Source organism: Mirounga angustirostris, unplaced genomic scaffold (assembly GCF_029215605.1).
Source record: "Mirounga angustirostris isolate CCGP_5_RB_7025 unplaced genomic scaffold, mMirAng1.0.hap1 SCAF_1, whole genome shotgun sequence".
NCBI classification, from domain to species: Eukaryota; Metazoa; Chordata; class Mammalia; order Carnivora; family Phocidae; genus Mirounga; species Mirounga angustirostris.
In genome coordinates, this window is record NW_026991709.1 from 34,425,099 (window position 1) to 34,440,133 (window position 15,035).

At 39.0% G+C, this 15,035-nt stretch overlaps 1 protein-coding gene across 4 annotated transcripts in view; it reads right to left on the reverse strand.

The window, feature by feature from the left end:
- Nucleotides 1-14,679, reverse strand: part of GBE1 (1,4-alpha-glucan branching enzyme 1) — a 279,311-nt gene extending 264,632 nt beyond the window's left edge. For all 4 annotated transcript variants that reach the window (XR_010407963.1, XR_010407962.1, XR_010407961.1 and 1 more), the window contains exon 1: nucleotides 14,316-14,679. Coding sequence is in view for 1 of the 4 variants with exons in the window: in XM_054504127.1 (XP_054360102.1) it covers nucleotides 14,316-14,449 (134 nt within the window). In the remaining 3 variants the exon portion in view is untranslated. The remainder of the gene's footprint in view (nucleotides 1-14,315) is intronic.
- Nucleotides 14,680-15,035: the final 356 nt, after the last annotated feature.

Genomic DNA, 15,035 nt, shown 5'->3' on the forward strand with positions numbered 1-15,035 from the left:
CATTTCTGAGACCTTCCTGACTGGGTGACAATCATTAAAATATCTCCCTGACTTATTCAGGAAAATATTCCTGACTTATTCAGGAATGGGTGCCCTTAGCTTACTTAGGAATTGCTTCATTGCCCTCTAAAAGGAGTCCACAATCCTTTCCAAAATGTGTTTCTCTGTTAAAGAAATATGCTAACAGGTTATCAAATATGATTTATGAACTATTTTAAAGGCTTCAGTTCTTACACAATGTGGCAATTCTTACACAAGCATATTTTGCAACTGAACCATTTTGCAAGTAAACTTTTACTTAAAAGCAACAAAAACTGTCTTGAAGTCACAATGATTACTGCATTATAGTTTTAATAAAGAATAATGTTTTAGCTATCATATTCTTTGACGCCTTCCAAAAAAGTCTCAGGCTTTGTCCACATTCGTCAAGACTCTGTCCTTCTTTTACAGAGAAATGATTTTAAGAATTTCAGGCAATTCAAATGAACTTCTATGTGGTACATACTCCCTTTCCTTAACAGAACAGGATATGCTTTCATCTGTCTTATACTGAATTTTATGCACAAATATCTACTATATCTGCATTTATTCGTTCATCTCCCCAGTTAGAGCTCCTGTCAGAGAGGAAGCCTACTTCACTCATAATTGTCCTACTATCACATAGAGAAATGCCTGGGACAATGAAGATGTTGAAAATAGGTTTGCTAAATAAGCAAATTAATAAAACAGCCTATGACTCAGATGTGCACATATACCCTGGAACACCAGTGTGGGGAATACTTTTCTCGATGTAGTCATTTTCTATATCTTATCCTAAAGAAGTATATGCAACATTGAAACTCACAATTCAGCTGTGAGAAAAAGTAACTCTGATAATGATAAAATAAAACTCCCTTTACCTACTGTAAGTAGAAAAAAACATTGTGACCATTATAAAATTAAAAATCTGGTAAAGTATATGTGTATAAATAATTTATTTTCAAAAAATTACAACATATAACTTAAATATTTATAGAATAAAATTTGGCCCATTACTAACTCAGTTTTAAATTGAGGTTGGGGGGCGCCTGGGTGGCTCAGTCGTTAAGCATCTGCCTTCGGCTCAGGTCATGGTCCCAGGGTCCTGGGATCGAGGCCCCGCATAGGGTTCCCTGCTCGGCGGGAAACCTGTTTCTTCGTCTCCCACTCCCCCTGCTTGTGTTCCCTCTCTCGCTGTGTCTCTGTCAAACAAATAAATAAAATCTTAAAAAAAAATAATAATAAAAAAATAAATTGAGGTTGAGGTCATGCTGTGCCTTGCTAATCAAAGTACTGTGAAATAACAGCACCAGCATCAGCTGGGAGCTTCTTAGAAATGCAGATCTCAGACCCAGTGCACATAAAATGATGTGTACATAAATTGTAATAGTAATTATTATTATTGTGATGATGACAACTTATCAGTAGAGTTGGCAGAAGTCTCTTTTAGATACTCAGTGCCTCATATTCATCACAGCAAGTAATTAGAATGAACAAATCCTCAAAAGTTCCACTTTACTTTTCTGTTTAAAGATGGGTAAATTTTTAGCTATCTTACTCATAAATTTTACAAATTTTGCCAAATAAATGTGCTAAGAACTTTCATCTCTCAACATCTAAGCAATTTCTGTCTGGAAATTGACATGCTCTGATTTCTATTATAGTAATAGCACAATGAATCTGACAAATATCAAAGTAAATATTAAGATTGAAATAAACCAAAGGCTAATCTCAGTTAGATAAAAAGCAGCTAATCTTAAGGAATATTAACATAATTTTAGTTAAGATTTAACACATTCATTCCTACAAGTAGAAGTATAACAAAAGGGCGCCTGGGTGGCTCAGTTGGTTAGGCGACTGCCTTGGGCTCAGGTCATGATCCTGGAGTCCCGGGATCGAGTCCCGCGTCGGGCTCCCTGCTCGGCGGGGAGTCTGCTTCTCCCTCTGACCCTCCTCCCTCTCATGCTCTCTGTCTCTCATTCTCTCTCTCTCTCAAATAAATAAATAAGATCTTTAAAAAAAAAAAGAAGTATAACAAAAATTTTTTGAAGGTTTGCTTGTTATTTAAGCCAAGTAAACAGACAAAATGAATGAAACTTTATTTATTTTTTTAAAGATTTTATTTATTTATTTGACAGAGAGAGACACAGAAGAGAGGGAACACAGCAGGGGGAGTGGGAGAAGGAGAAGCAGGCCTCCCGCCGAGCAGGGAGCCCGATGCGGGGCTCGATCCCAGGACCCCGGGATCATGACCTGAGCCGAAGGCAGACGCGTAACGACTGAGCCACCCAGGCGCCCCTAAAACTTTGTTTTAAAAAGCAGTATTTTTTATAATATAGAACTGAACAATATGTGATACCGACAAACAGGTGGGTTCTATGGCATGAAATAAGACAAACCTTAAGAAGTCAAATTAAAATTCAATCTACATATGTTTACAATATAAATCAATGCTATGGCATAAGAAAAAATATGAAAATTAAATATTGAAAAAACTGTAACACAAGATGACAATTGTCATCATTCATATATTTCAGTGACACCTAACTAAACACCAATTTATTTTTGGCCAGGTGACTTTCTAATACAAGTCTGTCAGTTTATGATCTTTAAAAAAGAATCAAATATCCATAGGCAATAAAATAAATCTCAACCTAAACCTCAAGCCTTACATAAAAATTTACTCAAAATGGGTCATAGACTTACATGTAAAATGTAAGCAAATAAAACTTCAGGAGAAACATTAGAGGAAATCTTCAGATCCTAGAGCTAGGCGAAGAACTCTTAGCACAATCCATAGGACAACAACAACAAAAAATCAATAAATTGGACTTCATCAAAATTAAAAACTTTTCTGTTAAAGACCCTCTTTAGAAGATGAAAAGGCAAATGTTTGCAAAACAAATATCTGACAAAGATCTTATATCTAGAATACATTTTTTAAAAGTCTCAAAACTCAAAGGTAAAAAAAATCAACCCAATTAGAAAATGGACAAAAGGCATGAAAAGACCTTTCACCAAAGAGGATCTATAGCTGGCAAGTAACACTTTAAAAGATTTTCAACATAATTAGCTATTAGAAAAATGCTAATTAAAACCACAATGATCTATCACTATACACCTATCAGGACTGTTAATATTAAAAAAAGTGACGATACCAAATGTTGACAAGGATGCAGATATACTGGATCTCGTATATATTTCTGATTGGATTGCAAAATGGCACAGACACTATGGAGACGTTTGGCAATTTCTTATAAAACTAAACATATTCTCGCCATATGACCCTGCATTCACACTCATAGGCATTTCTCCCAGAAAAGTAAAACCCATATGTAAATATTAACATCTCAACTTTATTGCAATAATTTTAAGAGCCAAAAACTAGAAATAATCCATATGTCCTTCAACAGGTAAACAGATAAACTGTGGTACATACACACAGTAGAATACTATTCAGTGACAAAAAGGAACAAACTATTGATCTATGCAACTTGGATAGATCTCAAGGGCATCATGCTGAGTGAAAAAAAGTCAATCATCAAAGACTGCATATTGTACGATTTAATTTTCATATCATCCTAAAAATGAAAAAAAAATGTTATAGAGATGGAACACAAACCACTGGTTGCCAAAGTTTAGAGATGGGGGAAGGGAATAGTGTGAGTATAAAAGAATGAGGGAGTTCCTTTAGGGCCATGGATGTAATAGTTCCATATCATCATTATGGTGGTGGTTAAATCATATACTTTTTTTTTTTCTAAAGATTTTTTATTTTTTTATTTGAGAGAGAGAGAATGAGAGACAGAGAGCATGAGAGGGAGAAGGGTCAGAGGGAGAAGCAGACTCCCTGCCGAGCAGGGAGCCCGATGTGGGAATCGATCCCGGGACTCCAGGATCATGACCTGAGCCGAAGGCAGTCGCTTAACCGACTGAGCCACCCAGGCGCCCCAATCATATACTTTTTACAACATTCACTTTTGGTAAAATTGAGAAAAAGTGGATACACATAAATAAGTGCATGTAAAAAAAAACTCATGAAATCTGAAAGAGGCCTGTAGATTGTAACAATGTTCACTTCCTGTTTTGAGACTGCAGTATAGTTATGTAAGAATATTGCCATGGGGGCAAGCTTGAGAAAGGGTACAAGAGCCTTCTTTCTTTGAACTATTTTGCAAATTCCTATTAATCTATAATTATTTCAAAATATTTCTTTTTTAAATCCAGTCTAATACTATTTGCAGTTCTCTAAATTCACTCTATTTTTAAATGTCCTCTAATCTTTTCTTTTCTTTTTTTTTTTGGCTTATATTTTTTTGTTTGTTTTTAAAGTCTTTTAGCTCTAAAGGTACTCTGGATCTGCTACAACAAAACTTCAGTTATTTTAATACTCTCGTTTCTATGTACCTCCTGCTTACATGTTGCATTTGTGAGTAGAGGTTTACCTAATACTGCATGGATAGCATATAGTTTTCAATAAAGGGCACCTTAGGGAAGTGAAGCAAAAAGAGATCTGTTAGTTTCATTACACTCTTATCGCTAGCAAGCACAATTTTAATTTTAAACAACCAACATAACACTGCCAACTGAAACAGTCAAGAGGATGGAAGACTCCCATGTGTAAACAACAACAAAAATGTACAAATAACAAACGTATCAGAGATTTTTAATGCAGAAAGATCAGAGCTAGGAAAAAAAAATATGGAAATGACAAACATGAACTCATTTGTGAACTTCCAAAATCCTGGAATAATAACCAATCCTCTTGAGAGAAGACTGTAAAACAATTAAAAACCGATAGTAACTCAGACATTAGTTACTCATGATCTAAATAATAGTACAGAACAATCATGGAGGGTAGGCCTATAACTTCCTAGAACAGAAAACCTATTATGACCCCAGACTCAGCAATGATCTTCTACTCTGACACCAAAGAGAATTGCACTCTTCCACAGATTGCTCTTTAGTCCTATTATCAAAGACAAAACACTAAACTTGCCTATGATGATAAAATCCTGTATTTATATAAAAAGTCTGTGCTAAGTATGTTGTGAGAATGACAGTCACACATCTCAAGCTTTCAAAAGAAAAACATAGGAAGGTATACTGTTAAAGCCTCATAAACGAGCAGGTCATTAGATAACAAAAGACAATTTGTGTTTAACGATTGAGTGTAAATTAACTGACATCTTTATTTATTTTTTTTTAAAGATTTTATTTATTTATTTGAGAGAGAGAATGAGAGACAGAGAGCATGAGAGGGAGGAGGGTCAGAGGGAGAAGCAGACTCCCTGCCGAGCAGGGAGCCCGATGTGGGACTCGATCCTGGGACTCCAGGATCATGACCTGAGTCGAAGGCAGGCACTTAACCAACTGAGCCACCCAAGCACCCTAACTGACATCTTTAATTTAGTTCTTCTTTCTAACCTCACAAATACGATATAACTTAAAGATAAATCAGATCATTTTTTAATGAACCCAAGAATACATGAAAAGTTATTAGTAATTGACAAACTCATTTCCTCTCAAAATATTCTCATTATTTTTTAAGAGTAATATATCTGTGATATTAAAAGGAAAAGATAGTGGTGTTCCCAAGTCTTGGAGCCAGGTAGCTGAGGAGATCCAATCCGCTCATTTTGGACCAGAGCAGTCAAAAGTCTCTATATTCCTCTAAGAAAAAAAATCCGGAAAAAATACAGATCGGGTTTAGAAAAGCAAAAGCCATAACTCAGAGATTGGTGATATTGAGGGATGTGGCTGTAGACTTCTCTTGAGAGAAATGAAAACACTTGGGTTCTGCTCAAAAGGTTTTGTACACAGATGTGATTTTAGGGAACTAGAACATATAGTCTCACTAAGACTTTTCATCTTAGGCAGAAGTAGTGTTCTTTTTGGAGCAAAGGAAAGAGCTCTGGGATGCTCTGACAGGTGAGGCCAAAGGACTTTTCTCAGGAAAGTGTATATAAGGAAAAGCCTTTATTATTGAGGCTCACTTTCAGCTAAGAATGACCATGGGACAGTTCTGGTCAATAATTTGTAAACAGGAAATTTAACATATGCTTGGCTAAAATGGACAGGATAAACTGGCATGAACGTGCTCCTGCTAGGAAGACAGATGTGGGGCCTACATGTGCCCTGCCATCTTCTAAGCATAAGAATAAAGACCATGGGCAAAAGACAGTAAAAAGATAAAGGATGGCTCAGTGCTAAAGCCCAAACCATTCACCTTCTCTTTCTTTGTGAAAGATACAAAGTTCTACTTTAATAACTCAGTTTGTGGGATTTTCTGTTAATTGAGGGCACATTGGGTTTTCTGTTACATAGACCTACATGCATAACTGATTTTATTATGCTTCTATAACAGAGAATGTACCTGTATTACTCTGTGATTCATAATTAAATATAGCCTGTGGCTGTTGTTTATAATTTATGAAAATGAAAATAAATTAGATATGATATTGAGTAACATACGATTTCATTGGTAAAAGAAATATTTAATTCTCACTTGCTAAATATTTGGAAAACTTCAAGGTTACCTATACAAGAAGTGTACCTGTGTACTTGGTTTCTGATTATCATATTTTATTTATTTTTTTAAGATTTTATTTATTTAATTGTCAGAAAGAGAAAGAGCACAAGCAGGGGGAGTGGCAGAGGCAGAGGGGGAAGCAGGCTCCCTGCTGAGCAAGGAGCCCGATGTGGGACTCGATCCCAGGACCCCACAATCATGACCTGAGCCGAAGGCAGGCGCTTAACCAACTGAGCCACCCAGGCGTCTCTCTGATTATCATATTTTAGATTACAGACCTAGAGTACATATCCAGAGACTGTGACTCATTGTAATTTCTGTTCAATGGATCTACTAAAACACACATGAATATTCCATTTTTCTGTTTTATGCATTTCATTGCAAAAGCAAACATATTGAAAATAACTATAATCATAAAGTAAAGAGAGATAAAAGACAAGGCAAGATACAGGACTTAAATTTTATTCTTACTAATAGATTATATGTTCAGATTCCGCTGGACAATTCTTTCATTTTCAAACTTTTAAGCTGCTGTTCTATATTTTTTCTTATTTTCAAAGTTATTCCTGTTTATCAGTAAACTTGATATGACCATTCCTCCAACCATCCAGAGTTCAGGAGGAAGAAAATCCCTGTAGCTGTTTGATCCCCAAGAATATGAACAGTTAGCAGTCAGATGAAAGACGAGAAAACATGGAAAAGGAAGATCAAAAGAAGAGTGATTGTGAGCTTCGGCAGGCTAGCAGTTACCTCTCTCTCTAAAGGGACCTTTGTGCTCATTATATCCGGGACTCGTCTTGCCTTCAGCTTATAGTAAACACAGGCAATTGCCTTCTCATTTCCTCTCCAAATTAAGGATCAAGTTTAAACATATTCTTTTCCTTGTATACTAGACTATGATTAAAATTACCACCTCCTCACCTCATTGACACAATGGCTCTACTAGGAAAAAAGAAAGAACCCCCTAAGGGCATGTACTGTATGGAGCACTGGGTGTTATATGAAAACAATGAATCATGGATCACTACATCAAAAACTAATGATGTAATGTATGGTGACTAACATAACATAATAAAATTAAATTAAGTTAAAAAAAAAAAAAAAAGAAAGAACTCCCTAAAGATGCCATCCAACAAAATGGAAGAGTTGTGGAGAACTTCTAGTCATGTTACTTACCTGATGGTTGATTTCAGGATACAGCATTAAAGAAGCTAACAAAAATAAAATCTTTTGAAAATAATATCCTAGTGAATATTTATGATGGAAGGCTATTTTGCTTATAATATTATCATCATCAAATAACTATTATTTACTTACTAAGGATCTTTAATATATGCCTAGTCCTCAGGACACTCCTAGAAGGTAGGTCCCATCCTTCAGAAAAAGAAACTAAGGTTAACAGAGGTTGATTAATTTGCCCTCAGATTCAAAGCTATTAGCACATATGAGAGCTCAAGTTCAAGCTTCATCTTGCCCTTATACTTTGCAACATATACACAGCAATATTTTTATACCTTTTCCCATTTTACATATTAAGAAACTAAATTCAGAATCTAAATTATTCTAATCATTTAAACATCAATAACACTAGTTTTAGTCTAGTCCCTATAACTTAACATCAAATAAGATGCAATGTAATTATAGAATAAATTAATGAATGTAGACTGTATATTAACATGTGTTTAATGTGGTTTTACCTTTTATTAATGTACTTAGTTCCTGTTACTCTAAATACAAAACAGAATATGCTGCTTTTGGATGTTAAACACAAAAGAACCCTGGATTCAAACAGTGATAAGCATCTACCGACAGGTAGACATCACAAGAAGAGAATGTACTCTTTAGTAAAAAATAAACTTAACTTTTGAATGAACTGGTAGCAGCAATTCTCTCCAATGAAAACACTTTCATGTTTTCCTTTAATATCTATAAATGTATAATTGAAGTTTAATACATGCTTTCAAATAACAGCAGCATGATATTCTTATCAGTCTAAAACTATAGGACATTTCACAGGGACTATATTAACATCTCGCTGACTAACTAGGACCAGCTTGGTGGGAGCTGAACTGAATCCTCTAAGAAGTTATCACATAAAGAGTCATTTCTCAGGAGGTGGTACAGCAGGCACCAGAGCCTAAACTAAACCAAAATGCTCCATCAAGTCATTTTAAGGCACTTTGAAAATGAAAAGAGGTCAGAGCCTCTTGCCCATCACTGTAGAAAATTTGGGAGTAACTGGAGTTAGTACAGATCTCAGCTGCAAAGGGCAAATAAATCTACTAGTACAGAAGAGTGGGCAAGATACATCTTGTAATCTTTAGATTTTTTTTCCCTGCCTTCTAGAATCACTGACATTTGACTTTCCTCAGAGCCAACAACTTGGCCAGGCACTGAGAAAAAAGTGCATCATGCAGCTATGATATAAAACTTCTGTGCTGTGAGAATCAATTTTTGGTGTGGCTGCTGACACACCAAATCCAAAGTACTTTCTAACTCTGATTAGGTACCAATGTAAAAGCTATTTTCATTTCTAACAAAATGGTGATGTTCACTGTAATTGTAACACTTTTAGGGTCACAAAAACCTCTCCTCCCCTTCTTGGGCACACAATTTGACATCAGGCTCTCTCGAACTGTATATCCTTTCAGTGACTAAGCCTTTAGGCTCTGTGGAAATATCTAATTAATAATGATTTTCTTGATTTTCACTAGTTATCATTAGCTCTTTACTTGAACATATATTTCCCTTCCCTAGACTGTCATACATAATCCTCTGGTAACTACCATTTCTTCTCTGTTCATTCTAGCACTCCCCACATTTTTAGCTTACAGTAGGTTGACCTGAGATTCATTATTACGAAAAAAGAGAAAAATAAATAGACTCAGATCACATTCATGCAAATACTATCCTGTTTCCTATAAGCCAAGTATGGTTCTATGGACTGAGAAGACAATAGTAAACAAACAATACAGAGAAAGTGCCCACCCATGGGAGCAAACGATCTAGCCAGGGATACAAAAGGGCAGAAAGAGAACTACATTACAGTGGATGAACATCCTTAGGAGGGGGTGTTCAAGGTGGTAGACAAGAAGTGAGGCTCCTCAGCCAGCCTGGAAGAAGATATAAGGATGGGGAGAAATCAGGGAAGGTATATATCTGTAAGCTGCTTCCAGAAGCACGTATAGGAACATATAAGATAGAAGCAAAGTATGCATAAAACAGAACAAACAGCATGTACAAAAGCACAGCTGGACCCATGTCTAGACCAAAACATGTGGCTTCCAACACAGAATAATATTCTGGCACATTGCCAACTGACACCCTTTAAACATTTGTTAAAGATCTATTTAATGGGGTAGAGGAAAATTATATTAATAAAAATATATAAAAGGGTTCACTTATTAATTCATTTCCACTGAGCTAAAGGAGTCACTTCTTTTTTTTTTTTTTTTTAAAGATCTTATTTATTTATATGACAGAGAGACACAGCGAGAGAGGGAACACAAGCAGGGGGAGCGGGAGAGGGAGAAGCAGGCTTCCCGCGGAGCAGGGAGCCCGATGCGGGGCTCGATCCCAGGACCCTGGGACCATGACCTGAGCCGAAGGCAGACGCGTAATGACTGAGCCACCCAGGTGCCCCAGGAGTCACTTCTGATAAAAATCAAAAATGTTTCCGGTTCTTAATCTCTCTTGCCTTTTATTCATGATTTTTCTAGACCCCTACCTTCTTGTGAGCCCACACAAAGAAATGAAAATCTTCAATATTTAAAAAGGGGTACATGTGTAAAATGGGTATGTTTCCAATTTATTCTAGTGATACTTTAGTGCCCCTTATAGAATGGCTCTGACATCTGAGTTGCCTCTCTAGACCCTTAGGCCCCCTCTGGTTAGATGGTACAGAGTGAGAAGGAAGGTCCAAAAATGAGGCTAAAAAGGTAGATGGAGACCAGATAATACAGAATCTTGCACATCATGAGAAGTAGTCTGTGTTATACCTTAAGAGCTACGGGGAATTGTTGAGGAAATCTGAAAAGGAGGAGCAACGATGATGCTGTTTTTGTAAACCAGGCTAGAGATGTTAGCAACTTGAGTAGGATGATAGCAGTAAGAATATAAAGTGGCATGTAGTTGAAAAAGAGTTAGGAACTATAATCAACTCTACTTGGAGATAAGAAGAAAGAAGCGGTGAGAATTAAGGATAAGTGTTAAGTTTTTTAGGCTTGAGCAGTTGGTAGATAAAGATACCACACACAGAGATAGGGTATAAAGGGACAAACAGGTTTGGGATGAAAAACGCTGTTTGGTTTATGCATGTTGAGTTTTGCACTTCTAGGACATCAAAATGAAGGTATTTATAAATATGACCGAGACCAGGAGATCTGAGGGTGAAGATAGATGTGGGTAGCCTCAGTACATAAATGGAATCCATGGGATGGAGGAGAATGTCTAGGGAAAGTTTATAAGCAGACATACATAAAAGGACATAGGGAAGAGCCCTGAGAATCTCTTACGTTAAATGGTCAGAAAGAGAGGAAAAACCATCAGAGGTAATAGAAGAAAAGCAAAAGATTTTCATGGCTTCAAGGATACAAGAAGTGGCCCAAAATGTCCAATGCTAGAGATAAAGAAGGAAAGAGGTATCCACTAAATTACCAAGAAGTCACTGTTTGTGAAACTTGCTGAAAATAGTTCTAGAAGGAAAGATTAATCCCACCTGCGGTACTAGTAGCCACGTGAATTTAAGCACTTGACCTTGACCAAATCTCAGGTTCTTCAGCTGTAAGTCATGAAAAATAAAAACCCTTCCTGCCTCGTGGTTTTGTCATCAGTATTACATTAAAATCTAAAAATACTATATAAACTTTAAACAGAGGGTATAGACAAGTGCTTTTGCAACTGTGTTGTTCTTTAAGTTGTTCACAAATGTCAATTCTCTGTTTCACACACATGGCTCAAAAGTCACATTTGACTTACACTGGCCAATATAATGTATCAGCAGAAGTTACTCACTCTTTGGGAAAAGCTGTAAGAAACAGTGCATAGTTTAACATGTTCTGTATTCCCTACAGCTAACATTATGGCAGCATGTTTCAAAACGAAGCTTTCATCATCCTAAATCCTTGAGTGATGACCAAGAGAGACTGACACACATTGGCATGTAATATAGGGACAATTAATCTCACTGTTTTAAAACACCAAGATTTTGAAATTATGATCACAGCAACTAATTGCAGTATAAATAACAGGTGAAAAAAGGACAGCCAAAAGGAAAATCCCATCTTAGAAGGTAATCAATGAGACATCATCAGGACTACCACACGCACTAATGTACTAATTTTTATTTTATGTCACAGAGTAATTCATTAATCCTCACACTTGATCTGACATTCTTACAGTTACAGAAAAGGTAAACAAGAACAACAAATGTACATAACAGAATTGTTAACGAAGATGCTTTCGTTGGGAAAGGATGAGACAGTCCATCAAAGACAAGAAACTAACTCCCCCACCACCATTCTTAAATACCGTTGTTTGTGCCCTAAATTTTCTTCACTCCTTAAAGTTCTACTTTGCACCTGAATGACTGGCTGTATATCTATGTTAGGCCAAAGACACAATGCACCAGTGGGTTATTAGAAATAAACAGAAAATCGAAAAAGTAACCAGGACCAAACTTTATGAGGGAAGAATTTTTTTATTCTTCACATGTTAACAGTCAATAAAAATTGCTACTGCCAAATGCCAAATTACTATTTGATATGCCTAAATGGAACATGTGTGCTGGAAAATGGCAATTACTCAGAACCAAGTACAGAAGTAGAATCCAGGTCAGAGTGAGGCACATGGGCCCACTGGACCAGCCTTTTCACCAAGGACACTGGATTGCCCTCACTTCCTTATTTGGGCCTTTGACCCTCCCATTAATTTTGACAAACCATGAAAGAGGATCATAACTGCTTCAATCCCAATGGGGTTGAAGTGAATTACATGAAAGAAACACTTAACAAGGGTTGTTTGTCTGCTGTGATCTTTTTGTTTTAAAGAAGGTAGGGAAACAAACAAAACATCCCACAAGTCTTCTTTTAGAAATGTCTTTGTCATTTACAAAGCATACAGATAAATTAGGATCATCATTAATAAGCACATCAAAAAAGTCTGACCACCATCTTTTGCTCTAAGATTTTTTGACCATTTCTAAATCCAATTTTGAACCATGAAGATGATGCACTCAGTCACTTTGAAAGCATAAATTGTAAATACTGAAAGCAATTTCATAAGGCTGTGTATGGGCCCAATAACCTGATTAACTGAGCAACAGCTCAAGGTGACTACTTTGAGGAGGGCTCATTCATTAGGATATACAAGCTCTGCAATGAGATGTTATATTGAACTTTGTGTCCCCAACTTCTTTTGTTCATAGGGAATCCTTAATAAACAGTTGCAATTCCAAGTCGTGAACTTAAGATTTTTTTCCCAAATTCCAGATCAACCCTGTTTCATTACCCCCTAATACTGCTTCTTGCCACTAACTAAATGGCCATTTTTCTGGGGCACCTGGGTGGCTCAGGCAGTTAAGCCTCCACGTTCCGCTCAGGTCATGATACCACGATACTGGGATTGAGCCCGCATTGGGCTTGCTTCTCCCTCTCCCTCCCCCTGCTTGTGCTCTCTCTCTGTCAAATAAATAAATAAAATCATAAATAATGGCCATTTTCTATTACTTGAAAATGTGACTATGTCTATTCTTTTGCCATGGTAGTTTTCCTCCTGGAGTCACTTGGCTAAATGGGCAGAAACCATTAAATCACAATGTGCTTCTCTCACAAATGTAACTACTATCACTAGTATAACAACTATTTTAATCTTAAAAACTATACCTCTGAAGTTGAGCGGGCTACTAGAATTATTATCCCAGCAACTTAACTGTGCTAAAACAATTTACTATAGCACGACAGGGAACAAACTAAAGCTAAGGCTCCTAAATCGGCTTCTAGAAGTTCGGCTTTCCGGGCCTTTCTCCCTCTTCGGGACGGCAGTACCAAACCCAGACAAATGTCGCTGACAAACGATGCCGTACGTTTACTCATCGATGCCGGCCCGCGCGGTCGGGAAATAGTGTTCAAGATACGCTTAATCTTCCCTGAGAGAGGAAACATTAAGGGAAGAACAAAAACTGCCTGAAAGAATCCTGTTGGATGTAAAATCACAGTATTTGCAATGAAATGAACAAAGATTGTAAACGCGCGATTACACACGCCGGGTGCTCTGCACACGTTAATTCACGGGGCAACACTGTGAATGGGAAGGTCAGAAAACCTGCAGCGGCTTTGCCTCCCTCGGTTTCGCACCTGAGGAAACTGGTGCTGGGAGCCAAAGCACGCACGCAATGGCGCAAAACCAAGGATCTGAAAGGAAGGGAGAAGGGATGAGGGGAGTCTATGCGGCGCTGCCACGTCTAGTCCGGGGGCCAGAGTCACCACCCCACTACTCTGGAAGCCACTGGATCCAGGCAACGAGGTCAACTCTACGCCCACCCAAAGAAGTTGTCACCCTCCAAGGTCGGGGGCGGGCCAGCACAGGGCGAGGCGGGGCGGGGCCCAAGAGGCGGGGCCGCTAGGGGGCGGGGCCTGCGCGAAAGGGGCCGAGGGGCGGCCCGAGCCTGCAGCCCGCGCCTGGAGCCCGCGCCTGGAAGGCAGTCTGTCCCGCTTAGAGGAGAAGGGGGGTGGGGGGGGAAGAGTGCTGAGGTGGCGTCGGGCGGTACCTGCGCTGGAAATCCAGGGCGAAGGGTTTCAGGTACGGGTCGATCTCCAGCAGTCGAGCTAGTTCCGGCACGTCCGCCAGGGCTGCAGCCAGCGCCGCTTCGGAGCAGTCGGCCCGAGCGTCGGAAGCCGCCATCTTCTGGTGCAGCCCGAGTAGCCGAGCCCGAGAGGGTCGATTGGAACCTGAGCGGGAACTGGAGCTCCAGCTGGGAGGAAGGCGGCGAAGGCGGAGCCGGAGGACGCTGAGGCGAGCTTCGGCGGCCCAGGGCCCTTTATAGCGGAAGAGAACTGCCGTCTGCCCCCCCCTTCCCCCCTTCTCCTCCTCCCCCGGCGGCGGGGCGGAGCGGGACCCAGGGTGATTCCCGGACGCACCTCCCGAAGTGGGGAGGGGGTGCTGTTAAGCGCCCAGGGCCCTCCGCCCACTCACGCGGCTAGCGCCTGAAGGCTGGGGAGACCTGCCCCTTCCTCCCCAACCTCTGGGCCGAGGCCACCCTGGCAGGCGGGCCCCGGCCGCCCCCCGCCTTAGCTCAGCCTTGCCCTCCCTTGCCCTGACCGCACTCGGCTCCAGAGCTAGCCCTCAGCTTTTCTTCTGTAAACAACTCCTACTGGTGGCATCCTTTTCAAATGAATGCGTGGTTTTCTTGGAGGGGACCTTCTCCGAGTTCTGAGAATTTGTTGTTAGGGCAGTATTGCACACAGATCAAATAAATTCACTGAGGGGA